Here is a 26,350-nt window from a genome sequence, read left to right as displayed (position 1 = left end):
GTCACCTCGCTCCTTCCCCCCGTCACCTCGCTCCTTCCCCCGTCACCTCGCTCCTTCCCCTCGTCACCTCGCTCCTTCCCCCCGTCACCTCGCTCCTTCCCCCCCGTCACCTCGCTCTCCCCCCATCTCCTCGGTCCTCTCCCCCGTCTCCTCGTTCCTTCACCCCCGTCTCCTCGTTCCTTCACCCCGTCTCCTCGTTCCTCTCCCCCGTCTCCTCGTTCCTCTCCCCCCGTCTCCTCGTTCCTCTCCCCCCGTCTCCTCGTTCCTCTCCCCCCGTCTCCTCGTTCCTCTCCCCCCGTCTCCTCGTTCCTCTCCCCCGACTCCTCGTTCCTCTCCCCCCGGTCTCCTCTTTCCTCCTCCCGTCTCCTCGCTCCTCTCCCCCCGTCTCCTCGCAATTCTCCCTCCTCCCCCCTTCTCCTCGCTCCTCCCCCTGCTCAGTTAGCCGTGTCCGGACTGATTGGCTGCATCTCGTGGAAATGACCCTTCACCTTGGTGGTGAGTACGCAGTTGGCATTACACAAGACAGATATGATACTTTGTAGGTTGCGATACCTTTTAATGGATACAATGGTAAAAGGTTTCGTTATACCAATAGCAACAACAGCAGCGAATACAGGAACCTAGCAGGAGCTGGAGGAATCAGTATAAACAGAAAAGAGAGGAACAGGAAAGAGAGGTTTAAATAGGCAGGCTGAGAGGTAGAACACAGGTGCAGAGGTGTCAGGTTTCAGGGTCTGGAATGTTCTTTGAAAGAGCTAGCAGAGTAGCAGCAGTCCCGGTGGATAAGCATGTGTACTGCAGGCTACAACATGACATTACTTACCCCTCCCAAGAGCGTTCTCCGGACGATATTTCCTAGGCTTGTCTGGATATCTCCGGTCGAAAGCTCTGACTAGTCGTGGAGCATGTACAAAGTCTTTGGGTTCCCAGGACCTCTCCTCTTGGCCATAGCCCTCCCAGTGGACCAGGTACTGTAGTCTCCCTCGGTATAACCTGGAGTCCAAAATTCTCTCCACAATGAATTCCTCTTCGTTATCCACAAGGAGAGGGTTAGGAAGAGGAAGTTTTGGCCAAGAAACGGATTCTCCCAGAATGGCATCAGCAGGGAAGTATGAAAAACAGGGTGTATTTTGATGGCCTCTCGGAGCTCTAATCTAAACGACACTGGATTTATTAGTGCTGAAATACGAAATGGACCTATGTATTTTTGTCCCAATTTAAAGGTTGGAACCTTTAATCATAGATTTCTCGTAGAAAGCCAGACCTTATCTCCAACGTGAAATTCTGGGGAGGGTCTGCTGCTCTTTTGTACCATACTTGAGCCTCACTAAGTGTCTCTTTGAGGGTCTCCTGGACGTCTCGCAGAATCTCAAATTTCTCTGTAACTGCCGGAATGGGACCCGAAGATGGAAAACGAGGAATAAAGGTTGGGTGAAATCCAAAATTTGAGAAGAAGGGACTCTTCTGTGTCAATGAATGTTGTGAGTTGTTGTACGAAAACTCAGCTAGCGGTACAAAATCAATCCAGTCATCCTGGAGATGGCAAACAAAACATTGTAAGTATTATTCCAATGTCTGATTGGTCCTTTCGGTCTGGCCATTAGATTGTGGATGATAGCCAGATGATACATTTAAATGAATTCCTAGAGAGGAACATAAAGTCCTCCAAAATTTTGATGTGAATTGCACCCCTCTATCAGATATGATCTCATCTGGAGCCCCGTGAAGCCGGAATACCTCTTTAACGATCAATTTGGCTGTCTGGTCTGCTGATGGGAGATTCTGTGCAGAAATGAAGTGAACCATCTTTGCAAGTTGATCCACTACTACAAGAATGGTATCACGTCCACTTGCTCTGGGTAGGTCAACAATAAAATCCATTGATATGGACCCCCAAGGACAAGTAGGAATTGGAAGAGCCTGCAGCAAATCCACAGGGGAAGCTCAAGAAGTCTTGGTCCTAGCACAGGTCTCACAGGAGAGGACATAGTCTGTAACATCTTGTGCTAATTTAGGGCACCAAAAAGAGCAGGACAACAGTTCCTGTGTCTTGAGGACACCTGAGTGCCCAGCAGGTCGGGAGTCGTGCATTAATTGGAGCACTTCTAATCTTACCTCCTTAGGGACGAATAGACGGTCCTTACAGTTCCACAGACCATCACATAGAAATAGTTCAGCTTCCGGTGGAGGTTTATTAAGAAAAGAGTTGTATGAGTAGGCTCCCTTAATTCGTGAGAGGAGATCGGCGGAAAACGTAACGCCCTGAAAATTTTCTTAGGGTGAATAGTTTCTTCTTGCTCTTTATCTGAACAAGGATTATGCAATAACCATGACAAGGCACCAACCTTCCCATTCTTGGAGCTGGGGCAGTATGAGATGTGGAACTGAAATCTTCCAAAGAATAGAGCCCATCTGGCTTGTCGCACAGACAGTCTCTTTGCGGATTGCATGAATTCTAAATTCCTGTAATCCATAAAGACGGTAACCGGGTGATTGGCCCCCTCAAGTACAGTAAATGTCTCCACTCTGAGAATGCAGCTATTATAGCCAAAAGTTCCTTGCTTCCGATGTCATCATTTCTTTCTGCTGTTGACATTTAGTACGAATAGAAAGTGCATGGATGAAGGAGCATCTTGGGTCCAATTCTTTGTGAAAGAATGGCACCAACAGCGGAGTCGGATGTGTCCACTTCCATGACAAATGGTAGTTCTGGATTCGGATGAATGAAGATAGGGGCAGATGTGAAAAGTGACTTCAACTGTTCAAATATTGCATTCCTCTTCATTATCCACAAGGAGAGGGTTAGGAAGAGGAAGTTTTGGTCCAGAAACGTATTCTCCCGGAATGGCATCAGCAGGGAAGTATGAAAAACAGGGTGTATTTTCATGGCCTCTCAGAGCTCTAATCTAAACGACACTGGATTTATTAGTGCTGAAATGCGAAATGGACCTATGTATTTTTGTCCCAATTTAAAGGTTGGAACCTTTAATCATAGATTTCTCGTAGAAAGCCAGACCTTATCCCCAACGTGAAATTCTGGGGAGGGTTTGCTGCTCTTTTGTACCGTACTTGAGCCTCACTAAGTGTCTCTTTGAGGGTCTCCTGGACGTCTCGCAGAATCTCAAATTTCTCTGTAACTGCCGGAATGGGACCCGAAGATGGAAAACGAGGAATAAAGGTTGGGTGAAATCCAAAATTTGAGAAGAAGGGACTCTTCTGTGTCAATGAATGTTGTGAGTTGTTGTACGAAAACTCAGCTAGCGGTACAAAATCAATCCAGTCATCCTGGAGATGGCAAACAAAACATTGTAAGTATTATTCCAATGTCTGATTGGTCCTTTCGGTCTGGCCATTAGATTGTGGATGATAGCCAGACGATACATTTAAACGAATTCCTAGAGAGGAACATAAAGTCCTCCAAAATTTTGATGTGAATTGCACCCCTCTATCAGATATGATCTCATCTGGAGCCCCGTGAAGCCGGAATACCTCTTTAACGATCAACTTGGCTGTCTGGTCTGCTGCAGGGAGATTCTGTACAGAAATGAAGTGAGCCATCTTTGCAAGTTGATCCACTACTACAAGAATGGTATCACGTCCACTTCATCTTGGTAGGTCAACAATAAAATCCATTGATATGGACCCCCAAGGACCAAGGACAAGTAGGAATTGGAAGAGCCTGCAGCAAACCCACAGGGGAAGCTCAAGAAGTCTTGGTCCTAGCACAGGTCTCACAGGAGAGGACATAGTCTGTAACATCTTGTGCTAATTTAGGGCACCAAAAAGAGCAGGACAACAGTTCCTGTGTCTTGAGGACACCTGGGTGCCCAGCAGGTTGGGAGTCGTGCATTAATTGGAGCACTTCTAATCTTACCTCCTTAGGGACGAATAGACGGTCCTTACATTTCCACAGACCATCACATAGAAATAGTTCAGCTTCTGGTGGAGGTTTATTAAGAAAAGAGTTGTATGAGTAGGCTCCCTTAATTCGTGAGAGGAGATCGGCGAAAAACATAACGCCCTGAAATTTTTTCTTAGGTTGAATAGTTTCTTCTTGCTCTTTATCTGAACAAGGATTATGCAATAACCATGACAAGGCATCAGCTCTCCCATTCTTGGAGCTTGGGCGGTATGAGATGTGGAACTGAAATCTTCCAAAGAATAGAGCCCATCTGGCTTGTCGCACAGACAGTCTCTTTGCGGATTGCATGAATTCTAAATTCCTGTAATCCATAAAGACGGTAACCGGGTGATTGGCCCCCTCAAGTACAGTAAATGTCTCCACTCTGAGAATGCAGCTATTATAGCCAAAAGTTCCTTGCTTCCGATGTCATCATTTCTTTCTGCTGTTGACATTTAGTACGAATAGAAAGCGCATGGATGAAGGAGCATCTTGGGTCCAATTCTTTGTGAAAGAATGGCACCAACAGCGGAGTCGGATGTGTCCACTTCCATGACAAATGGTAGTTCTGGATTCGGATGAATGAAGATAGGGGCAGATGTGAAAAGTGACTTCAACTGTTCAAATACTGCATCCGCTTCAGGAGACCATTTGAAGGGGAATTCTTTCCGTGTGAGTCGGGTGATTGGGGCAATAATGCCAGAGAAATGTGTAATAAAACATCTATAGAAGTTGGCAAAGCCCACAAATCTCTGAATGTCCTTCTCATTTCAAGGAATTGGCCATTCGACCACGGCTTGGGTCCATACTCAAACCCTATGGGGAGGTGACATAACAGAGAAATTTCATGCTGGTCTTTTCAAAATCACATTTTTCTCATTTGATGTATAATTTGTGCTTTCGGAGACGCTTTAGGACAATCCGGACATGTTTCTGGTGATCCATGATGTTATCTGAGAAGACTAGGATATCATCCAGGTATGCCACTACGAATTTATCCAGTAACTCTCGTAGAACATCATTAATTAAATGCTGGGAAGTAGCAGGAGCATTACAGAGTCCAAAAGGCATCACCAGGTATTCATAGTGCCCATAACGGGTTCAGAAGGATGTTTTACACTCGTCACTGGGTCGGATGCGGACCAAATTATACGCACCTTGGAGATCTAATTTGGTAAAGATCTTGGCTGCCCAAATTCTTTCCAATAGTTAGGGGATCAGAGGTAACGGATACCTGTTCTTCACTGTAATCTTATTAAGTTCCCGCTAGTCAATGCAGGGACATAGAGTCTTTCCCACGAAGAAGAGAGCAGAACCTGCTGGGAAAGTAGAGTCAGGTGAAACCCTTTGACAGGTTCTCCCGTAGGTAGTCATTGAGGACCTTCAATTCTGGTTCTGAGGGAATAGATTATTCCAAAAGGAATGGCAGCACCCGGTAATAATTCAATGGGGCAGTCATAAGAACAATGTGGGTGAAGTGTATCCGCATTCTTCTTGTCACACACATTCAAAAACTCAGAGTATGGAGTTGGCAGTAGATTTTCTTGGGACGAGGAAATCTTATGTATTCCCACACAATCAGGTTGTTACGCCGGTGCTGCCCGCAGACCAGACTCATCCCTTATACTGAGGTCACGAAACGCGTAGGGTCAAAGGTCACGGTGCCTTGGAGTTACACTGGTTGTGAGAAGTGTCAGTCAAGTGAAGCAGGAAGCAGCATCATTGAAGCTGCAGTGCTAGCAAGCAGGAGTGTGGAGTTCCCTTACTCGGCAGCCAACTTGGAGTGTGTTTTGAAGCTAGAAGGAAAGACACTACACAGGGAGCCCCTGAGGACCCAAACTGCTGCAGGCGTCTGCCCCACTTGTCTAAACATGCTTGTTATTCCAGTCCTGCTGTAAGTAGGGTTTTGGGTTTTAACCCCTTGATGACCCTCTGCAACAGGCTGTTTTTTTTTATTAAATAGTTATTTTTCTTTCAGCTTGATTGTTTTATGTTTATCTTCTGTTAAGTGTTTCATGTTGTTTGTCCCATTTTAACATTACGTATTACACTATTATTTTTTTTGTTTCTGTCCCTATGTCACGGACCCCCGGATTGGAGATTTTACAGTGATGGGAGCATTTGGATATCTTCCCTTCCATCTGTTTGGACTCTATTAGGGACTTTGGACTAATTTTGGGCGCTGGTCTGTATATGTTCGTTGTGGATCATGAGCCATGGAATTCCCAGAATCACTGGAAACAAAGTTGAAGGAATAAGACTAAATTAAATCTCCTCCTGATGATTGGGCTCTATGATTAGTGTTAAATTACTTGTTTTATGGGCAACAGGTCCAGAGCTCAAAGGAGAACCGTCAACGATTTACATCCTTTCTGGCGATTCCTTGGCTACATAAGGTACCGAATGGCTCTTGACGAATTCTATGTCCATAAAATTCCCTGCTGCCCCTGAGTCGACCATTACTGTGGTTGAAAAATGATGTGTTCCCTCCTTGATTTATAATAGGGACCAGGAGGTGTGGATTTAGAGAAGGAGGGTTACCTTTACTTTGAGAAGCAGAGAAAAGTCTTTGAAATGGCGTGCAGCTTATTTCTCCTAGGGCTCTGGAAAGAAGATCGCCTGGACTTATTTGGGCAGTCTGCGAGATAGTGTCCCTCATTTCCGCAATACAAACAGAGATCTTCTGTTCAGCGTCTATTCCTTTCTCCAGTTGAAATAGGTCCCTGCAATGTGTTTACTTGCATCGGCTCCTCCTCAGACTCCCTGGAACGTCTTGGGGTGCTGGCATCTCTAACCTCGGGGTTGTTTGGCATTATCCCGTCTCTCCAATCGTCTTTTAGTAAGCCTTTGATCGATTTTGAATGCATAAACGGACAAATTCCTCAAACCCCTCTGGAGGCACCACTCGGGCAAGTTAGTCTTTAATTTGCTCAGGGAGACTCTGCTGAAAATGATATCTCTGAGTGGCCTCATTCCACGCAGTATTGGTAACCCATCTGTGGAACTCAGCGGCGTACTCAGCTGCCGAGCGTCTTCCTTGATGAAGGTTGTTCAGTTGCTTCAACGTTTGCACCACGGTTTGGGTCATCAAAAATCATACTCATGGCTTCGATGAATCCCTCCAGATCCCTTATTAGTGGGCTATCCTGCTCTAACATAGGGGAGATCCAAGCAAGGGCCTCATTCTTGAGCAGGGTGATAATTTGTCCCACCTTGACTTTGTTGGTATTATAGATGGTTGGCTGTAGCTGAAATAGAAGTCTGCATTGGTTGAGGTAACCGCGGAATGGTTGTTTTTTTCCTCCCTGAATTTTTCCGGAAGGGGTACTCTGGGAGCAGTTTGCAAAGGCACAGCGTTTTGAACAGGCACAGCGGTTATGGCGGCGCGTAATTTACGTACTTCAGCTTCTGCGGTGATAGCACGTTCTTCCAAGCGGCCAAAATGGTTGTAAACATGTCCTTGTTGTTCCTGGAAGCCAGCCATGACATGTTGCAAGGAAGCAAGCTTCTGAGCCAGGTTCTGTTCTGTTCCAGCGGGATCCATGATAGGGCCTGTTTATTCTGTTAAGGGTTGATCTATGGCTGGAATGGATCCCAGTGGCAGGAACAGCAGGGAGCGTGGTCGGGGTCAGAAGCAGAGGTCATAGGCAAGCGGCAGATAGCGTGGTCGGGGTCACAAGCAGAGGTCAGCAACGAGGAGACAGGACAACAGCAATAGCAACAACAGCAGCGTATACAGGAGCATAGCAGGAGCTGGAGGAACCAGTAAAAACAGACAAGGGAGGTTTAAATAGGCAGGCTGAGAGGTAGAACACAGGTGCAGAGGTGTCAGGTTTTAGGGTCTCGAATGTTCTTTGAGAGCTAGTAGAGTAGCAGCAGTCCCGGTGGATAAGCATGGGTACTGCAGGCTAGAACATGACAGTACCGATGGTAATGTACCGATGGTAATGTAATGTATCTATGGTAATTTACCGTATTGTACCGAAGGGAATGTACCAATGGAATGTACTGTATTGTAAAGATGAGAATGTGCCGATGGGATTGTACCGATAGTGATGTACCGATGGGAATGTAATGTACCGATGGGAATGTACCATATAGTGCGATGGGAATGTACCGAAGAGAATGTACCATAATGTATCGATGGGAATGTAAAGTATTGTACCGTTAGGAATGTACAGATGCGAATGTATCGTAATGAACCGATAGGAATGTACCGATAGGTATGTACCGTAATGTACAGATGGGAATGTACCAATGGGAATGTACCGTAATGTACCGATGGAAATGTACCGTAATGTACCGATGGAAATGTACCGTAATGTACCGATAGGAATGTACAGATGGGAATGTACCGATGGGAATGTACCGTATGGTACCGTTAGGAATGTACAGATGCGAATGTATCGTAATGAACCGATAGGAATGTACCGATAGGTATGTACCGTAATGTACAGATGGGAATGTACCAATGGGAATGTACCGTAATGTACCGATGGAAATGTACCGTAATGTACCGATGGAAATGTACCGTAATGTACCGATAGGAATGTACAGATGGGAATGTACCAATGGGAATGTACCGTAATGTACCGATGGGAATGTACCGTATTGTACCGTTAGGAATGTACAGATGCGAATGTATCGTAATGAACCGATAGGAATGTACCGATAGGTATGTACCGTAATGTACAGATGGGAATGTACCGTAATGTACAGATGGGAATGTACCGTAATGTACAGATGGGAATGTACAGATGGGAATGTACCGTAATGTACCGATGGGAATGTACCGTAATGTACCGATGGGAATGTACCGTAATGTACCGATGGGAATGTACCAATGGGAATGTACCGTAATGTACCAATGGAAATGTACCGTAATGTACCGATGGGAATGTACGTGGAACCACGTGGGATTTTTAATTGTATTTTTATTTTTGTAACTTTTATCACTTATGGTTTTTTCACATTATATCATCACTGTATAAAATATAAATATAATATTAATGTGGTGTGCACCATAAATGTACTTTCTGTGGGTGACTTTGTGACACTCTCATTCAATTGTTAATACTATTAACTTCAAGTACATAGGCACCACCCATTTGTGTCTAAACTATGACACATGTGAATCAAATATAATTGTTAAAATTTGATATCATTGATTAAGTGAACGGTGTGGTTCCTCTCCTGTGTTGTGTAGTAATGCCTCAGCAGCGGCAGAGAAAATACTGTCACTACTGCATATATCTATCTATAATATTACTATTTCCATCTGTATTTATACAGGATTTTTATATTCAAAGCACCTAACAATTATACTTCTGAGGCTATGCTTATAGTTCCGGGGACGCAACGGCAATGGTGACGTCAGGCTGCGGTCGCTGGAAAAATCTAATTGAGACGACTTCCAGCAATCGCAACCCAGCCGATGCGCCGTCGCGTCGTGCTTACTATAAGCGCACGTGACGGCAGCAATGCCTTTGTTTTGTCGCGACGTCGCGTCACAGTCGCCGGCACTATAAGCACACCCTAAGGCTTCTTGCAGCCACTTCTGGTTGTGGAATCCTGGCAGATCTTTCTCTGTCTCATTAATTTGATATATCTGTGAGGATCTCCATCCAATGCAGCCCCCTCTGAAAGATGGCTGCCTGCTGATCTGCCGTGCATGTTTGCATGTTTAGAGGTGCATGATGCTCAGTACTGCTGTGTCTCCTCGTGTTTTCAGATCAGTTTCTTCACTTTGCTGACGGCTCTGTGCGTCATGCTCAGCCTCGCCGGCTCAATCCTCTCCTGTCAGAACGCGCAGCTGGTCAAGTCTTTCGACGCCTGTCAAAGGGTGAGTGTTAAACACTAGTAATACTGTGCAGTGTTAAAGGATAGCCGGAAGAGGGGGGGGGGGAGAAGAGGGAGGGGGGGAGTAGGGCAGCAGGGGAGAGGGAGGAGAGGCGGGGTAGTAGAGCAGGAGGGGAGGGGGAGTAGAGCGGGAGGGGAGTAGAGCAGGTGGGGTGGGGGGGGAGAAGAGCGGGAGGGGAGGGAGTAGAGCGGGAGGGGGGGAGAAGAGCGGGAGGGGAGGGGGGGGGAGTAGAGCGGGAGGGGGGGAGTAGAGCGGGAGGGGAGGGGGGGGAGTTGAGCGGGAGAGGAAGAAGGGGAGGGTGGGGGAGTAGAGCGGGAGGGGTGGAGTAGGGCAGGAGGGGAGAGGGAGGAGAGGCGGGGTAGTAGAGCAGGAGGGGAGGGGGAGTAGAGCAGCAGGGGAGTGAGGGGGTAGAGCAGTAGGGGAGTGGGAGTAGAGCAGTAGGGGAGTGGGGAGTAGAGCAGTAGGGGAGTGGGAGGGGGGAGGAGAGCAGGAGGGGTTAGGGGAGGGAGTCCAGGGAAGGAGGGGGTCCAGGGAAGGAGGGGGGAGGGAGTAGAGCAGGAGAGGAGGGCTAGGAGAGCACGGGGGGGGGGGGGGGAAGGGAGCAGAGGGGGAGAAGGAGGAGAGCAGGAGTGGGGAGGGGGAGGAGAGTAGGAGTGGGGAGGGGGAGTAGAGCAGTAGGGGAGTGGGAGAGGTTATGGGGGAAGGGGTCCAGAGAAGCAGGGGGGAGGGAGTAGAGCAGGAGAGGAGAGCACGGGGGGGGGGGAGGGGGGAAGGGGAGGAGAGCAGGGGGGAGGGGGAGGAAAGCAGGAGGGGAAGGAGAGGGGGATTTCTCTCCTTTACAGCCCAATTTAAATCCTCTTTATTTTCTCTTGCTCCGAGGAGAAGAACTGGTGTGTTTGCTGCACGATACTGTCGGACGAGCAGATCCCGTCCTCTTGTAGTAAAGATGAGGAGGTGCTGACCATGTACCCGAATCCAGACTGCAGGAGCATCCGCACGGCCCTGAAGGTAGCCCCCCGAAACAGTGTCCGGGGGGACGCGCGTCTCACACATTCCTTTTGTACGTTAGTTATTGGCATTGTAATGCTCTGTATCACTCTATACATACAGGGTATATACACAGTGCTGTGCATACTACAGTAAGACCGTGACCTAGGTGTACAAAGTCAGGGATTGGAACGCCACATTACCTAGAACCGGCCGTTCTGTTCCCTGAGAACCTCATCCACAAGGCTGATTATCTGCACATCGTTACCATGGATTAATGCCACGTTACTGTAGGATAACATCGCGTTATTTGGTGTGGTGTGGCGGTCTTGGCGTTACTCTGGTCCAGACACAGAAATAGCTCTGACTTAAATAGCGTAATGTTAAGTCCCCGCGTTTACCGGAATGGACTTTAGTGAATAGAAGATATGATAACGCCTCATTTGCATTTTATTCACCCATCATTAGCATATCATTAGCAAATCATTAGCCCACCATTAGTTATTAACGTGACGGTAAATAGCCTCACGGGGGGTTACAGCATCTGGGCCATGAATCCCTGGTCAGCAGAGCTTGCAATCTAATTATCACAGTTTAGCCTAACAGGGGGTGGGGGTTATCATTAATCATGGACGGAGTTATCATTAATCAGGGGCGGAGTTATCATTAATTAGGGGTGGGGTTATAATTAATCGGGGGCAGAGTTACCATTAATTGGGGGCGGCATTATCCTTAATCAGGGGAGGAGTTATCCTTAATCAGGGGCGGAGTTATCTTTAATCAGGGGCGGATTTATCATTAATCGGGGCAAAGTTATCATTAATAGGGGTGTAGTTATCATTGTAATCGGGGCAGAGTTATCATTGTAATGGGGGGTGGGGGTATCATTGTAATGGGGGATGGGGGTATCATTGTAATGGGGGTGGGGGTATCATTGTAATGGGGGTGTCAGTATTATTGTAATGGGGGGTGCCACTATTATTGTAATGGGGGGTGGCAGTATCATTGTAATGGGGGGCGGGGGTATCACTGTAATGGGGGGCGGCGGTATCACTGTAATAGGGACATGCCATTACTCTCAGCAGTTCTGCTCTTTTCTTATTGAGTCCCTGTGTTGTTTTGCCTCCCTGTTTGGGGCCTTCCCTCCCGGGTCTCCACCTGACGTTCCCCTGGGAAGCCTGCCACCCTGCTAATCCCAGGAGCACCCTCTGCAGGTGGGGGTATGTTCTGACTCTGCTCTCTGTGTGTCTTAGGACCTGTTATTCAGTATTTGTGGCCTCACCATCCTCTCCACCATCATCTGCACATTATCAGCTGTCATCTGCTGCATTCAGATCTTCTCATTGGATGTGATCCATGTTGTAAGTTCTGTGCCGTGTGTGGACTCCCGGCTGTGTGTGCGTGTGGATACTTCACGTTAAGTCTGTGACCACCCTGCTCTGCACATGGCTAGTTACATCCCCTTTCTGTCTGTCCTGATCTTCCGTCCCCTCAGTTGGCTCCAGAGAGGTCCACCTTGGTGAACCTGGAGTGCCTCTTGCCCCAGGATCCCATCCTGCAGAGTATGATCGAATGCGAGGAGTTTGTTCCACCGGTACCTCCACCTCCTTACTACCCCCCGGAGTATACCTGTGGCTCAGAGACGGACGCTCAGAGGTAAGTGGAGCACAGTGCAAGGGAAGGTGGAATCCTTTTATAGGCCGGTTTCAAGATAAGTCATGTACCTTCTTCAGATGTCAATGAGCAGTAGGCAGACATCTTCTGTCCCAGCGATCATCATCCTATGTATCAAACTGTGTGTATGCAGCATCTGCATCCAGTGCGAGGATGCTCGGTGCCGTGTCTGCATCCAGTGCGAGGGTGCTCTGTGCCGTGTCTGCATCCAGTGCGAGGGTGCTCTGTGCCGTGTCTGCATCCAGTGCGAGGGCGCTCTGTGCCGTGTCTGCATCCAGTGCGAGGGGGCTCTGTGCCGTGTCTGCATCCAGTGCGAGGGTGCTCTGTGCCGTGTCTGCATCCAGTGCGAGGGCGCTCTGTGCATTGTCTGCACCCAGCGCGAGGGAGCTCTGTGCAGTGTCTGCATCCAGTGCGAGGGCGCTCTGTGCCGTGTCTGCATCCAATGCGAGGGTGCTCTGTGCCGTGTCTGCATCCAGTGCAAGGGCGCTCTGTGCTGTGTCTGCAATCAGTGCAAGGGCGCTCTGTGCTATGTCTGCATCCAGTGCGAGGGCGCTCTGTGCATTGTCTGCACCCAGTGCGAGGGGGCTCTGTGCCGTGTCTGCATCCAGTGCGAGGGGGCTCTGTGCCGTGTCTGCATCCAGTGCGAGGGTGCTCTGTGCCGTGTCTGCATCCAGTGCGAGGGAGCTCAGTGCAGTGTCTGCATCCAGTGCGAGGGCGCTTTGTGCAGTGTCTGCATCCAGTGCGAGGGCGCTCTGTGCAGTGTCTGCATCCAGTGCGAGAGCGCTCTGTGCAGCATCCGCATCCAGTGCGAGAGCGCTCTGTGCAGCGTCTGCATTCAGTGCGAGGGCGCTCTGTGCAGCATCCGCATCCTGTGCGAGAGCGCTCTGTGCAGTGTCTGCATCCAGTGCGAGGGAGCTCAGTGCAGTGTCTGCATCCAGTGCGAGGGCGCTTTGTGCAGTGTCTGCATCCAGTGCGAGGGCGCTCTGTGCAGTGTCTGCATCCAGTGCGAGAGCGCTCTGTGCAGCATCCGCATCCAGTGCGAGAGCGCTCTGTGCAGCGTCTGCATCCAGTGCGAGGGCGCTCTGTGCAGCATCCGCATCCTGTGCGAGAGCACTCTGTGCCGTGTCTGCATCCAGTGCGAGGGAGCTCAGTGCAGTGTCTGCATCCAGTGCGAGGGCGCTTTGTGCAGTGTCTGCATCCAGTGCGAGGGCGCTCTGTGCAGTGTCTGCATCCAGTGCGAGAGCGCTCTGTGCAGCATCCGCATCCAGTGCGAGAGCGCTCTGTGCAGCGTCTGCATCCAGTGCGAGGGCGCTCTGTGCAGCATCCGCATCCTGTGCGAGAGCGCTCTGTGCAGTGTCTGCATCCAGTGCGAGGGCGCTCTGTGCAGTGTCTGCATCCAGTGCGAGGGAGCTCAGTGCAGTGTCGGCATCCAGTGCGAGGGAGCTCTGTGCCGTGTCTGCATCCAGTGCTAGTGCGCTCTGTGCAGTGTCTGCATCCAGTGCTAGGGCGCTCTGTGCAGTGTCTGCATCCAGTACGAGGCGGCTAAGAAATATTAAGGACGTTGTATGTGATTGTCACATGTGCATGGTTAACGGCCCCAGAAAGAGTGCGTGTGCTGCAGAAGAAAACCTTCTCTGATTGATATCGAGGTTTATTCAAAGACATCACAACCTACTAATTACCTTCTATGTGCATGAAGTCACCTCTTCCCTGAATCCTCCTTTGATCCATATACACCGTCCCTTCACTCCATATGCTGTAGTGACACTAATGACATCCATAGGGGACACTGCTGTAGGAATGCTTACACTTGCGGAGGAGGCTCATTTTCACTGGATACATGGTCACAAATTGTCATGTTCTCTCCTGACCCATTTGACCTTGAGTCACCTCTGATGACTGAAGCTGGGCCCCTTGTGTCTCTTACAGCATCACATACAATGGGTCCATGGACAGCCCAATCCCACTATACCCAACGGACTTCCCTCCATCATATGAGAGTGTGATGGGGATCCGAGAAGACAGCCAGGTAGGAGACATTGGACCAGCACTGTGTTTGTTGTGTATGCTGGGTTCCTCTGGGATACTTTGCACGGCTCTGTCTGACTGCCACGGTATCACTGTGTCATTGATACAGGCAACACTGTTTGATGCTCAGCTTAATGAGGTCTGTTGTCTTAGTGCATCGGACAGAATGAATTCGACTGGTCATAGTGGGAATGGTGAGTACGTTGGGAATCCCAGAGATCTGGTTAGTACGTTGGGATCCCGTAGCTCTGGTTAGTATGTCGGGATCCCGGAGATCTGGTTAGTACATTGGGATCCCGTAGCTCTGGGGAGTACATCGGGAATCCCGGCATTCTGGTGAGTACATTGGGATCCCAGAGCTCTGGTGAGTACGTTGGGATCCCGGAGCTCTGGTGAGTACGTTGGGATCCCGGAGCTCTGGTGAGTACGTTGGGAATCCTATAGCTCTGGTGAGTACGTATGGATCCCAGAGCGCTGGTGAGTATGTTGGATGCCAGAGCCCTGGTGAGTACGTCGGGATCCTGGAGCTCTGGTGAGTACGTCGGGAATCCCGGTGCTCTGGTGAGTACATTGGGTTCCAGGAGCTCTAGTGAGTACGTGGGGATCCCGAAGCTCTGGTGAGTATGTTGGTAATCCCGGAGCTCTGGCGAGTACGTTGGGAATCCCAGAGCTCTGGTTAGTACGTCGGGAATCCCGGAGCTCTGGCGGGTACGTCGGGAATCTCGGAGCTCTGGTTAGTAAGTTGGGAATCCCGGAGCTCTGGTTAGTACGTCGGGAATCCCAGAGCTCTGGTAAGTACGTCGGGATCCCGGAGTACGTGGGGAGTACATCGGGATCCCGGAGCTCTGGTGAGTACGTCGGATTCCGGAGCATGTGGGGAGTACATCAGGATCCCGGAGCTCTTGTGAGTACGTCGGGGATCACGGAGCTCTGGTGAGTACGTCGGGGATCACGGAGCTCTGGTAAGTACGTCGGGGATCATGGAGCTCTGGTGAGTACGTATGGATCCCGGAGCTCTGGTGAGTACGTCGGGGATCCCGGAGCTCTGGTGAGTACGTTGGGAATCCTGGAGCTCTGGTGAGTACGTTGGGAATCCTGGAGCTCTGGTGACACCGCAGACTTCTCACTCTTTGTACCACTCAAAATACAGTTTCCTGCAACACGTTTCTCCCCCGTACTTTCTGTCTGGCAGCGGAAGCATTAAACATGGATGTGCTATTCAGTGCAAAGTAGCTCTTAGCTACAGAATTAGGCTATTTAAGTCCCATTTTACAGGACTCGTGTTCTGCTCAAAATCACTGAATGTTTATTTAGTTAAAAGTAACATTATTGACACTCCGTGAAAGTTGCAGCTTTTGGGGAGTATGGAAACAATGTGTCACTTTCACATTGATCCAATAAAAAGTTTCACAACCTGCAATAAAATCTATCTCTTTCTCCGGAGACCATTTATTTATTAAAAACTTCTGCCTGCTAAACCCAGAGAAAATGTGGCATTTAATAAAGTGACTGCAGTTTTTGGGCCAGTTTTGCAGCTGTGACAGTGGGATACTTAGCGCCTGAATGTCCTGTATAGAGTTCAGTATGATGAGGGGAGAAGATCTGTGTCTGGTGGGGGCTGAGGGGCTCTCTGATAATGCTGGGGGTCTCTCTTTATTGCAGAGGACAGTAGCCCCTCAGAAGACTCCGTCCTGCTGGAGATGCGGGGCTCCCTGCCGTCCGTGGATTATGTTCTGTATCGCTCTATTCAGCGCAGCCGAGCAGATTACTGCTTGAGTGTGGACTGTGTGCAGTGTGGGCATCACCAGAGCCCCACTCTGAGCCTGCAGGGGCCGTTTGAGGAAACCCCTGTGCTCCGTATCAGGGGGGGCCGCTCCTTCTCCTGCTCCACCCCCAGTGCCTGTTACGACCCCCTGCCCCAGGTCGGGGGCGCTGTCACTCACAGCTGTAACAGGCTGGAAACCAGCGGGCACTCTGTGGGACCCTGCTTCCCAGAGGTACGACTGAAGGGGAGGATCCCAGGGAAAGCAGGGCGGAGTAAGGGATCGGGGTGCTCCCTGCATCACAGCGACCCCTGCCAGACCCCGGACTGTCCCCACCGCAGGTACAGCGAGAACACGCGGCCTGCAGCACTGCGCAAGGACCCAGCCCCGCGGCTCATAATCCGATCACACAGCGACCCAGGGATCAGCTTATCCCAGGAGACTGGTGAGGGGATATACACATTATATAATAAATATATACTGTACATATATAATACACACACGTACAGCGACCCGGTGATCAGCTTATCCCAGGAGACTGGTGAGGGGATATACACATTATATAATAAATATATACTGTACATATATAATACACACACATACAGCGACCCGGTGATCAGCTCATCCCAGGAGACTGGTATCAGCTCATCCCAGGTGACTATATATATATATATATATATATATATATATATATATATATTGTCCTAGGACAAGCAGATTCCAAGGTAGGTACATATATATATATATATATGTACCTACCTTGGAATCTGCTTGTCCTAGGACCCCAGTAATATGCACACAAACAAACCAATGCACCCGCAGCCATACTCAGGGCACCCACCCCCCCTCTCACATGCTTCTCTGTGCCCTCTCAGATCTCAGAGACGCGGACTACCCCAAAGCCCTGGAGGATGATGTTTCCGTCTCGTCCATTGATACAGGTCAGGACCCCCTTGCACGGGAGGGCGGTATAGGTGAGGGTGACATACACCCCATGGCAACGCACACACCTCCAGGCACTAATTATATATTCATATATTAGTCATTCTCATTACTTGGAGACATTTCTTCCCCTGCACAGCAGCTTAACCTCTTCACTGCCAAGTGCCAGCAATGCATTACCCTCTGTGTTACAGATGTATATTAATTTGCTGTGTGTTACTGGCCTCTCTGTGGTGAAACGTGAATGTTTATCAGGGAGAAAGTACACTGGGTATACATGTTGGTGTGCTTGTCGCCTCTGCAGCCTTTCTGTACAGACGCTGCTCCCCTCTGCTCCGCACAAGCTCCGCAGGGAAGAGCAGACTCCCGGCAATGCAGAGCGCTGTGCAGCAGCTCTCCAAGAGTGGCGCGCTGTCCCTGGGGGACCTGAAGGGCGGACGCAGCACCCGGCTCCTGGTCGCCAGATTCCTGCATCGCTCCAGACGAAGCCTGAAGGAATCGGCACAGAACCGTCCGCAGTGCCCCAAACAGGTGAGGTAATCACTGTTAGTGTGTGCAGCACTGTACTACACAGTAAGGTATTTGTATCTAGCATACTGTAATAATGATTCTATTCCCCCATATAGCCGCTGCCCATAACTCCTATTACCCCATATAACCACTCCCCATAACTCCTCCTATTACTCCATATAACCGATCCCCATAACTCCTCCTATTACTCCATATAACCGATCCCCATAACTCCTTCTATTACCCCATATAACCACTCCCCATAACTCCTCCTATTACTCCATATAACCGATCCCCATAACTCCTCCTATTACTCCATATAACCGATCCCCATAACTCCTCCTATTACCCCATATAACCGATCCCCATAACTCCTTCTATTACCCCATATAACCACTCCCCATAGCTCCTCCTATTACTCCATATAACCGATCCCCATAACTCCTCCTATTACCCCATATAACCACTCCCCATAACTCCTCCTATTACTCCATATAACCGATCCCCATAACTCCTCCTATTACTCCATATAACTGCTCCCCATAACTCCTCCTATTACTCCATATAACTGCTCCCCATAACTCCTTCCTATTACTCCATATAACCGCTTCCCATAACTCCTCCTAGTACTCATATAACTCCTTCTATTACTCCATATAACCCCTCCCTATAACTCCTCCTATTACCCCATATAACCCCTCCCTATTACCCATGTAACCCCTCCCTATAACTCCTCCTATAACTCCATATAACCCCTCCTATTACCCCATATAACTCCTCCTATTACCCCCTATAACTCCTCCTATTACCCCATATAACCCCTCCTATTACCCCATATAACCCCTCCCTATAACTCCTCCTATTACCCCATATAACCCCTCCCTATAACTCCTCCTATTACCTGACCTGTTATTTTTTGCCACATTACACGATGAGGATGATACAGTGAGAATTAGTTTCGGGTCTTTACATGCCCTCTGACAGGTGACATGCAGAAGCCCTTGTGGTCTTTAGGCAGCAAAGGGATCTCTCCACCTGGTTCCTGGTGTCATTGTTGCTGTCTGTTTGCAGGTTATGAAGAGTCCGCTGCCGTCAGATCAGGAGCAATGCCAGGAGATATCTTTACAGAGCTGCGGAGACCTCAGCTCCACGTCATCTCTCCGGCGCCTCCTGTCCAGCGGCCGGCGCGTGCAAAGACGCCCCCACAGCTTGAACGGGGCGTACAAGGAGAGTACTGTCTGACATTCCCAACCTGTGGTGTCCCCTCAGAGGGACAAAGGCTCAGAGCAGTGACACCCCCAGCGCACACAGGGGAGGTGCATGGGCCTGTCCAGCTGTGTGTCCCCCCTATAACCATGTTATGTCAGAAAAGCCATTGAGTATAAACTCAGCAGTAAGTGACCGCCCGCACATCGTCACTGCTTCAGCGTTGTGACAATCTTTCTCAGTGACCTCTGATCGGCACAGTCCTCTCAGGGACCCGGGGAAATGTACAATGGATTTAGTTCTGTAGAAACACGCTACCTTTTGTTTAAAAAGTACTTGCATTTTGCAAATAATGATCACTATGGCACTGAGGAATTACTGACCCACAGACAGGACACAGTCACTCCAAATGTCCCCTGAGACGCTTCTCTTTGCCAGATACCCAAAGCAGCAGCTGCCATAGAGGCTGTGGGAATTGGGAGGGATGAGCTGCAGGAATCGGTGATGCACAGTTATAGGATATTTCATGGGTACGGCTGCACCCAGATCTATTACAGGCTGTTTGTCACCTAATAATGGTGAAGTACAACTGTGAGAGTACAGACCCCCTCTTACTGAGTGAGACCCCCTTCGTACTGAGCGAGGCCCCCTTCGTACTGAGCGAGGCCCCCTTCGTACTGAGCGAGGTCCCCTTCGTACTGAGCGAGGCCCCCTTCGTACTGAGCGAGGCCCCCTTCGTACTGAGCGAGGCCACCTTCGTACTGAGCGAGGCCCCCTTCCTACTGAGCGAGACTGCCACATACTGAGTGACACTTCATATGAAGTGAGTGAGCTTGGCAAGAATCCCAGGGTGTAAAGTGATTGTTTTTGCCCTGGAGTTTTGATCCAGTTCTTGGCATTTTGAAGTCTCCTTTATATGCCCATTTCTTCCCACTGCTTGGTATGTTATTGTATTGCTTTGCAATGAGTTGCATAGGGCTCTGGCAGGGAAAGGGTTACTTGTGGGGGGCTGGTATTCTGATTCTCATGCACAATGCTGTTCTGAAATGAGTTTATTAATAATTAAATAAGACAGCTGTATATATGATGTCATGTCTCAATTACTGACACGAGCGAGTCTGCAGGAGCTGGCGCATTAATAATGATGAGGTAATAATTGCGCCGCTGCATGAAACCTTGTAAGGGCCCGTAGGGTGTATGCAGAGCCAGCGGGGTACGTAGAGCCAGTGGGGTACGCAGAGCCAGCCGGTAAGCAGAGCACGCAGGGTGTATGCAGAGCCAGTGAATTACGCAGAGCCCGCAGGGTATGCAGAGCACACAGGGTGTATGCAGAGCCAGTGAATTACGCAGAACCCGCAGGGTATGCAGAGCACACAGGGTGTATCCAGGGCCCACAGGTTATGCATGAGCCAGCAGGGTATGCATGAGCCAGCAGGGTATGCAGAGCACACAGGGTGTATCCAGGGCCCACAGGTTATGCATGAGCCAGCAGGGTATGCATGAGCCAGCAGGGTATGCAGAGCCAGCAGGGTATGCAGAGCCAGCAGGGTATGCAGAGCCAGCAGGGTATGCAGAGCCAGCAGGGTATGCAGAGCCAGCAGGGTATGCAGAGCCAGCATGAGCCAGCAGGGTATGCATGAGCCAGCAGGGTATGCAGAGCCAGCAGGGTGTACGCAGAGCCAGCAGGGTATGCAGAGCCAGCAGGGTATGCATGAGCCAGCAGGGTATGCATTAGCCAGCAGGGTATGCAGAGCCAGCAGGGTATGCAGAGCCAGCATGAGCCAGCAGGGTATGCATGAGCCAGCAGGGTATGCATGAGCCAGCAGGGTATGCAGAACCAGCAGGGTATGCAGAGCCAGCAGGGTATGCAGAGCCAGCATGAGCCAGCGGGGTACGCAGAGCCAGCAGGGTGTACGCAGAGCCAGCAGGGTGTACGCAGAGCACGCAGGGTGTACGGAGGGGGGTACGCAGAGCCAGCGGGGTACGCAGAGCCAGCGGAGTACGCAGAGCCAGCGGGGTACGCAGAGTCAGCACGGTACGCAGAGCCAGCAGGGTACGCAGAGCCAGCGGGGTACGCAGAGCCAGCGAGGTACGCAGAGCCAGCGGGGTACGCAGAGCCAGCAGGGTGTACGCAGAGCACGCAGGGTGTACGGAGGGGGGTACGCAGAGCCAGCGGGGTACGCAGAGCCAGCGGAGTACGCAGAGCCAGCGGGGTACGCAGAGTCAGCACGGTACGCAGAGCCAGCGGGGTACGCAGAGCCAGCGGGGTACGCAGAGCCAGCGGGGTACGCAGAGCCAGCAGGGTGTACGGAGGGGGGTACGCAGAGCCAGCGGGGTACGCAGAGCCAGCGGAGTACGCAGAGCCAGCGGAGTACGCAGAGCCAGCGGGGTACGCAGAGTCAGCACGGTACGCAGAGCCAGCAGGGTACGCAGAGCCAGCAGGGTACGCAGAGCCAGCAGGGTATGCAGAGCCAGCAGGGTACGCAGAGCCAGCAGGGTATGCAGAGCACGCAGAGCCAGCGGGGTACGCAGAGCCAGCAGGGTACGCAGAGCATGCAGAGCCAGCGGGGTACGCAGAGCCAGCGGGGTACGCAGGGCCAGCGGGGTACCCAGAGCCAGCAGGGTACACAGAGCCAGCAGGGTACACAGAGCCAGTAGGGTATGCAGAGCATGCAGGATACATAGCTCTTGCAGTGTACGCAGAGCATACAGAGCCAGCAGGGTACGCAGAGCATACAGAGCCAGCAGGGTACGCAGAGCATACAGAGCCAGCAGGGTACACAGAGCATACAGAGCCAGCAGGGTACGCAGAGCATACAGAGCCAGCAGGGTACGAAGAGCCAGCAGGGTGTACACAAGGTACGCAGAGCCAGCAGGGTACACAGAGCATGCAGGGTACACAGAGCCAGCGGGGTACGCAGAGCCAGCGGGGTGTACGCAGAGCACGCAGGTTGTACGGAGGGGAGTACGCAGAGCCAGCAGGTAACGCAGGCTGTGTGGGAGGAGCAAAAAAACAAACAGCGCACAACACTCATCGTGAAAAATTTAATAAACTATGTTTATATATAAGGTGTTTCAAGGTTATGCGTACATCAAGGTAGATTAATCAAGCATAGAGCCACAGGGTGGCAGTTACCAGCGTCTGCAACCAGGAACCACCAGAGCTTCACTCTCCTTTCCACCTACAGGTAGGTGAAATGCCAGATAATTGATGACTCTGCCACAGTCTCAATGTCCTGTAAATAGCGTCAATACGCTTAGTGGATCCTGGGGAGTGGTTGTCCTTTGCTCGCAAGTAGTACACAGGTTCCTCTGCAGACCTCACTGTGTTTCCCAATCAGTCAGGCAGCGTGACGGCGTGGTCCCGCGGGCCCTTCTGTGACGTCAGAGCGCCCGCTCTGCATTGAGTAACAGCGTCTGCCAGTAATGATTCAGACCTCACTTGGCAACCACAGAGGCAGGCAAAAGCGCGGCACATGTGCAGAAGAGGAAATCAACTCGGTGTTCAGCAAACGGTTTGACAACAATAAAATACACCTTGGAATTTGAGTAATAAAAGTATATAGGTTGAATGGTATCTCTCCTACGCGGCGTTTCGTAGCTCAACAGGCCACTTCTTCAGGGAATCTGAAGAAGTGGCCTGTTGAGCTACGAAACGCCGCGTAGGAGAGATACCATTCAACCTATATACTTTTATTATTCATATTCCAAGGTGTATTTTATTGTTGTCAAACCGTTTGCTGAACACCGAGTTGATTTCCTCTTCTGCGCATGTGCTGCGCTTTTGCCTGCCTCTGTGGTTGCCATGTGAGGTCTGAATCATTACTGGCAGACGCTGTTACTCAATGCAGAGCGGGCGCTCTGACGTCACAGAAGGGCCCGCGGGACCACGCCGTCACGCTGCCTGACTGATCGGGAAACACAGTGAGGTCTGCAGAGGAACCTGTGTACTACTTGCGAGCAAAGGACAACCACTCCCCAGGATCCACTAAGCATATTGACGCTATTTACAGGACATTGAGACTGTGGCAGAGTCATCAATTATCTGGCATTTCACCTACCTGTAGGTGGAAAGGAGAGTGAAGTTCTGGTGGTTCCTGGTTGCAGACGCTGGTAACTGCCACCCTGTGGCTCTATGCTTGATTAATCTACCTTGATGTACGCATAACCTTGAAACACCTTATATATAAACATAGTTTATTACATTTTTCACGATGAGTGTTGTGCGCTTTGTTTGTTTTTTTGTTACTAGATTCTAGGGTCTTGGGCTACCCTTTACACAGCAGCAGACGCTCATCTACATTGGTATATATTTATTTACCTTTTCCACATGATGGGGTGTGTTTTTTTGATTTAAATTGACATCACAATTAACACTTTGTATTAAGTATATATTTTAGTGCGCACTTATTTATTTTTTCTATGTGTGGGAGGAGCACTTGTCAGCAATGCCTCGTCCCCACTGCTCACAGCTGCGCGCGCTATGGCGTGCGTGGCATGAACAAGATATGGCCCTCTATGGGGCAGGCCCCAGTCACTGTCGCCACGTGCCTGCAGAAAGCACAATGCACGACCGCCTTTGACAAGAGATTTTTGTCTTTTGGCGTGGCGGCCGAGCGCTGGCTACGTCATGGCGGCGGTTCATCCAACGAGGGCGAACTAGCCGCGGGACGCCATGGCGAACCCCCGCCATCCCTCCCCCCCCCCCCCCATCGCGATCTCCTGCTCTTCTCCTGAAGCGCAACCACGGACCACAGGTCGCAGCTGAAACTGGTGCACGCGCCGCCAGGCGCTCCGACGTGTGCGAGCACACGGTGACTGGGGCCGTAGCCTATGGGAGCAGGCATGACATGGTGAAGCAGCCTGGATCCATGACTGCATATCAGTGATGGCTGGCTCAGTGGTTGCTCCACCGTATGTCAGCTGTCCGCAGCTTTGGGTCAGCGCCAGGTCCCGTTCCTCCCCTCCGTGGACTCTGCAGCCTCCAGTTATTCTGCCCCAGCCCACAAGCCCCCCTGTGCGACTCTCCTGTGCCAGACAGCTTTAAGTCCCTTCAGAGCTACAAAGACAAGGAAGCCCCAGCTTGCTAGTTCCCATGGAGCACCCCCTGTGACGCAGCGGTGGCACAGGGGTACACACAGCTATAATTTGCCACCCAGCTGACTGCCTTAGTACTGTTCTATACTGCGTGCGCTTGCTACGCTGTGCGAGCGCACGACAGTGAGTTGGCTGAGGTTAGTCAGCCTTTCTATAATGGTTCCGCGCGCGCAGGGAGCGTGGAACCGGCCGACAGGGGGAAGATGAAGAAAATAAAGAATTTGCGCCGCTACCACAGCTGAAATGTGTGTGTGTGTGTGTGTGTGTGTGTGTGTGTGTGTGTGTGTGTGTGTGTGTGTGTGTGTGTGTGTGTGTGGTATGTATGTACAATGTTAATAAACAATTTACCAAAGTATTTATTTATTTCAAAACTTATTTAACACACACATACACACACACACACAGTACCTCACTCGCTCACAGCATACACACAAAAAGCGTGCCGCACAGGCACGCGCGCACACGGCCATACACACTATAGTCGCTCACAGGTGATGAGAAGCAAGCGTCGCTCACACGTGATAAAGAGAAGCGAGCGCCGCTCACACGTGATAATGAGAAGCGAGCGTCGCTCACACGTGATAATGAGAAGCGAGCGACGCTCACACGTGATAATGAGAAGTGAGCGCCGCTCACACGTGATGAGAAGCGAGCGTTGCTCACACGTGATGAGAAGCGAGCGTTGCTCACACGTGATGAGAAGCGAGCGTTGCTCATACGTGATGAGAAGCGAGCGTTGCTCACACGTGATGAGAAGCGAGCGTTGCTCACACGTGATGAGAAGCGAGCGTCACACGTGATAATGAGAAGCGAGCGTCTCTCACGTGATAATGAGAAGCGAGCGTCACTCACAGCTCATGAGAAGCGAGCGTCACTCACAGCTCATGAGAAGCGAGCGTCGCTCAAATGTGATAATGAGAAGCGAGCGTTGCTCACAGGTGATAATGAGAAGCGAGCATCGCTCACAAGTTATAATGAGAAGCGAGCGTCGCTCACAAGTTATAATGAGAAGCGAGCGTCGCTCACACGTGAATAATGAGAAGCGAGCGTCGCTCACACGTGATGAGAAGCGAGCGTCGGTAACACATGTGATAATGAGAAGCGAGCGTCCCTCACACGTGATGAGAAGCGAGCGTCGCTCACATATGATAATGAGAAGCGAGTGTCACTCACACGTGATAATGAGAAGCGAGCGTCGCTCACACGTGAAAAAGAGAAGCGAGTATCGCTCACATGTGATAATGAGAAGTGAGCGCCGCTCACACGTGATACAGAGAAGCGAGCATCGCTCACATGTGATAATGGGAAGCGAGCGCCGCTCACACGTGATAAAGAGAAGCGAGCGCCGCTCACACGTGATAAAGAGAAGCGAGCGCCGCTCACACGTGATAAAGAGAAGCGAGCGCCGCTCACACGTGATAGAGAAGCGAGCATCGCTCACGTGTTAATGAGAAGCTGATCTGAGTCTCACTCAGGAAAGCATTGTGTGATAAAAGTGCTCATTTCCCACTGCCTTACCTATGATCTTACGACTGGGACGGATGCACGCCACGGATTGCACGCTTACAACTGGGACGGATGCACGCCACGGATTGCACGCTTACGACTGGGACGGATGCACGCCACGGATTGCACGCTTACGCCTGGGACGGATGCACGCCACGGATTGCACGCTTACGACTGGGACGGATGCACGCCACGGATTGCACGCTTGCGACTGGGACGGATGCACGCCACGGATTGCACGCTTGCGACTGGGACGGATGCACGCCACGAGCAGGGTCCACCCCCAACAAGCAGCACACCGGAGGCTGAGCCGGTAGTGTAAGTATACACTTTATACACAGGATGTTCTGAAGTGTGGAGGATACGTGGAGCCACGGGAGGATTTGGAAACCCGCCAGAGAGGGACCGCCGGACGGAGTAGAAGCTCACCGGGCAGGTTAGAAGGCTTTTTCCCTGATATGTTGGAGCTCGCTACCACACATTTTCTTTATTCATAAGTGTTGGGACACCTGAGATGTTTAAGACTGCTTATTATATCTAAGGGGACTGGAACCCTGCTCATATCATGCTATTGATTGCTTCACAGCATCACTCAAAAAAGTATTAGGTGCACCCAATTAGGGAGTTTCCCTTACCTACCTTGTGATAAAAGGCAGACATGCTATTGAGATTTGATTGGATGGCTCACTCACTGGGAGTCAGTGTTATTATGTGGGAGTTACTCACTTTCTCTCACAAGACGGCAGACTCCTCACACACTAACTGAAATGTAGCAGTCCCTGGGGGACTTCCTGTTAATGCTGGGGGTGTCAACAGACAAAATGGCGGCGGGACCATCTCCACAGTTGCTCCCACTGCAAGACTTTGCCGCTAAAA

The 26,350-nt window shown here is 50.6% G+C and overlaps 1 protein-coding gene across 9 annotated transcripts in view; it reads left to right on the top strand.

The window, feature by feature from the left end:
• The window catches only part of ENTREP3 (endosomal transmembrane epsin interactor 3), a 29,648-nt gene extending 9,697 nt beyond the window's left edge, over positions 1-19,951 (top strand). For 3 of the 9 annotated variants that reach the window (XM_075584496.1, XM_075584492.1, XM_075584495.1), the window contains exons 3-12: positions 9,633-9,743; positions 10,641-10,769; positions 12,002-12,109; positions 12,244-12,404; positions 14,352-14,451; positions 14,560-14,644; positions 16,113-16,658; positions 17,089-17,154; positions 17,460-17,686; positions 18,737-19,951. In XM_075584496.1, coding sequence (XP_075440611.1) covers positions 9,669-9,743; positions 10,641-10,769; positions 12,002-12,109; positions 12,244-12,404; positions 14,352-14,451; positions 14,560-14,644; positions 16,113-16,658; positions 17,089-17,154; positions 17,460-17,686; positions 18,737-18,907 — 1,668 coding nt within the window. In that variant the 5' untranslated portion in view covers positions 9,633-9,668 and the 3' untranslated portion in view covers positions 18,908-19,951. Of the gene's footprint in view, positions 1-397; positions 496-5,639; positions 5,796-5,969; positions 6,298-9,632; positions 9,744-10,640; positions 10,770-12,001; positions 12,110-12,243; positions 12,405-14,351; positions 14,452-14,559; positions 14,645-16,112; positions 16,659-17,088; positions 17,155-17,459; positions 17,687-18,736 lie in introns of those variants that run through there. The other 6 variants (XM_075584499.1, XM_075584501.1, XM_075584497.1 and 3 more) reach the window with 6 other exon arrangements.
• The last annotated feature ends 6,399 nt before the right edge of the window (positions 19,952-26,350 follow it).

Source organism: Ascaphus truei, unplaced genomic scaffold, assembly GCF_040206685.1.
Source record: "Ascaphus truei isolate aAscTru1 unplaced genomic scaffold, aAscTru1.hap1 HAP1_SCAFFOLD_622, whole genome shotgun sequence".
Taxonomy (NCBI): Eukaryota; Metazoa; Chordata; class Amphibia; order Anura; family Ascaphidae; genus Ascaphus; species Ascaphus truei.
Note: the sequence above shows the minus strand (reverse complement) of the source record. Positions and strands in the feature narration are given on the sequence as shown.